The 2957-nt window shown below is 50.6% G+C and overlaps 1 protein-coding gene across 1 annotated transcript in view; it reads left to right on the top strand.

Annotated features, from left to right (window-relative positions):
• Positions 1-530: 530 nt before the first annotated feature.
• Positions 531-2957, top strand: part of Mphosph6 (M-phase phosphoprotein 6) — a 9681-nt gene continuing 7254 nt past the window's right edge. The window contains exons 1-2 of the mRNA XM_005345741.3: positions 531-685; positions 2839-2951. Of these exons, the coding sequence (XP_005345798.1) occupies positions 635-685; positions 2839-2951 (164 nt within the window). The 5' untranslated portion in view covers positions 531-634. The remainder of the gene's footprint in view (positions 686-2838; positions 2952-2957) is intronic.

The raw sequence follows: 2957 nt of genomic DNA, 5'->3' as shown, positions 1-2957 counted from the left end.
GTTGAGCATCCAAACTGCGTAGGCTCCCCCAAAGCCAGTATGTGCAGTAGGATCAAAAACCCATTGCCATTGTTCTTGAGCTCTCAGTAGTCCTCATTGTCCGCTATGTAAGTCCGGTTTTATCCCATGCTTTTTCAGACCCAGGCTAGCTGGTCTTGGTGAATTCAAAACTTTTAAACTCTGACAGCAACTTCAGCGGCTGAGCAGCCAGGACCCTTAGGGGGTCCCCCGGAGTCGCAGCGGCCTCAGGGAGGCCCCGCCCACAGCTCCAGCGGCGTCCCACTTCGTCTGCTTTCTTAGGGTAAACACTGGGACCCTGAATCGCCGTCGCCCCACGAGGCAGCTTGCTTTCTTACCACATCTCCTTGGAGAAAGATGAACACCCGAAGGAGCCTAGCGAGAGAAGAAGCACAGCCCGCCTCAGCACTAGGCACATGGGCGTGGCGAAAGCGGGTGAAGGGGCGGGGCAACACAGCAGGGTGTGTCCAATATGGGCGGGGCAGATGTGTGGGCGGAGCTAAAGGGCGGCGACGAAGGAAGGCGATGTGGCGAGAGGCGGGGCACGTTCAGCCCCACGTCACGCTCTGCGCTTGGCAGTGCGCAAGCGCGGCTAGCCTCAGGAAGTGTTGCCAACATGGCGTCTGAACGCAAGACTAAGTTATCCAAGAACCTGCTGCGCATGAAGGTGCGGGGCTTGGGGGTTGCCGGGGTGTCGGACGGGGCCGCTGAACTCCGAGATGTCCCATAATGACTCGGGCCGAGGCGACGGACAGACTGGACCCCAGATGGGCCCTGGATGGCCGCGGCGCGCGCTCCCATTCATTCCCTCATCCTGCGGGGCACTAGGCACCAGGGTGAGATTCTGCTTAGGCAGACTCGCCTGGAGCCCGAAGCCCGTGTTAGGGACGGAGCTTGCCCGAACATAAGAGCCGGAAATGTTGTCTGGGAACTTAGGCATCTCGCGAGAAGTGGTCCTTAAGAAACAACGTGAGAGGTTGTCAAGTAGGGTCCCAAACTAGGGAAAGTAAGTTCAGAAGTCGGAGAGGGAGAAAAGAAAACCACGAACATTTATTTCCAAGAACAAAAGGTAGCTCGGACGTCCGAAAGACAAGGAGCATAAAACTAGTCTGGAAGAATTAGTGATCACGACATCCAAGGAATTTTGTGAGCCAGACTGAAGTTTTGTTCCCCATTCTCATGAGCAGTAGCAAACTCTTGAGCCTGGGAACAGCCTCATGTGTTGTTAGCTTTCAAGGCTACTTTTGACTGTACTGTGGATAATAGTTAAACACACAAGCTTACAGTCAGGAAGACCAGCAAAATGTGAGTCTACCAGTCTTAGCAGTTTGTGATCATACTGATTAAAGAGAAATGGAGTGTAACTGGGAAGCACTGAGTAACCTCAGCTCTTGGAATAAGCCAAGGGAGAGTGTGCTGAGCAGCCAGGGTGGACACTGCAGATCTGCCCCTTGACTTGAAAATAATTAAAGCAGTTATGTTCCCTCACGTAAGGGAACGAGATCCAACTGGACGTGACAGGTGTGTGGGAGAGCATTGCCCATGCTCTGCTTGCCTTAGCTCTATTGATAGAGGTCTTTGTGGTGGACAGGAGGTATTTTGCTCAGCCAGAGCAGTGCGTACTAGAAGGCATGGAGCAGAGAGGTGCCTAGGGAATCTGGGCCAGGCCGTCTGTCAGGGAGAGCAATAGGGCAAGCATTTAGTCCTGACTCACTTCGGTGTTTTTTTTTTAATTAAAAGTTTTTCATTATTTTATATATAAGGGTGTTTTGCCTATGTGTATGTTTGCATCACATGAGTGCCTGATGCCCAAGGATTACAGAATAGGATGTGCAGTCCCATTGAAATGGAGTTACAGAGGGTTGTGAGCCCCATTATAGGTGCTAGGAGTCCCCTGGAAGAGCAGCCAGTACTCTTATCCACTGAACCATCTCTCAGGTCCTTTTTTTTTTAATTTATTAGATTTATTTTTGTGTGTGTGTGCGTGCGCACACGTGCGCGCACCATGGCACATTGTAGACAATTAACCAGTGTCATTTTTCCTTCCAAGTGGGCCTGAGGATGAAACTCAGGGTGTCAGCCTTGGCAACAAGCACCTTTATCCATTGATCCATCTTGCCAGGCTCGTCAGTATTCTTGAATTCCTCTGTCTAGGGCAACTGTTTAGGAAGAAGGTAGTTCTGGTGGGAGAGAAGGATTGCGTAGAAGGTTTGCCAGGGTGGTGGTTTGGGTGCATATGGCGTTTGTTTGTGGTATGGTCTTTTCTGGACCTTAGGACTTAGGCTTGGTGCTCTCTGTAAAGGTCAAGATAGTAAATATTCTAGGTTTGTAGGCCAGCGAGGACCCGTGCACTACTGAGCTCTGCCATTATTGCCGATGTTCCAGAAAACCGTAGACAATAGAGATCCACCCTGAGGACTGGGCTTTGCCAGAGTCTGCTCTGGGCCCTCATTTTGGCGTGTGGAGAATGAAATTGCTAGTTGAGACGCTGTAGAGCCAGCATTGAACTTCCTACACCTAGCTGTACTGTATTCACAGCTATAATATGTTCCTTCCTCTGTCCCGTGTAGACATGTGTGACTATCTGTGTGCCTTAAAGCATCTGCTGAGGAGAAATGGAAGATACAGGGCAGTTAGGATTACACCAAGAGCCTAAGGGGCAGCATTGGGACCCCTGTACTTTGAATCACAAGGAAGTCTAGAAAGCCAAATTAAATGCAGGTTCATTGATAACTCAGAGCTCCTTGTCTGCCAGGTGGCCTGCGCAACCATGATACCGATGAGCAAGGGCGTTAACGCTGTTTGTTTTTGTTTTGACAGTTCATGCAAAGGGGCCTGGACTCAGAAACCAAGAAACAGCTAGAAGAGGAGGAAAAGAAGATGATCAGCGACGAGCACTGGTACCTGGATTTGCCAGAGTTCAAGGAGAAAGAGTAGGT

This window comes from Microtus ochrogaster, chromosome 4, assembly GCF_000317375.1.
Source record: "Microtus ochrogaster isolate Prairie Vole_2 chromosome 4, MicOch1.0, whole genome shotgun sequence".
NCBI classification, from domain to species: domain Eukaryota; kingdom Metazoa; phylum Chordata; class Mammalia; order Rodentia; family Cricetidae; genus Microtus; species Microtus ochrogaster.
The sequence above is the reverse complement of the archived record's forward strand: the minus strand, read 5'-3'. Positions and strand labels throughout refer to the sequence as shown.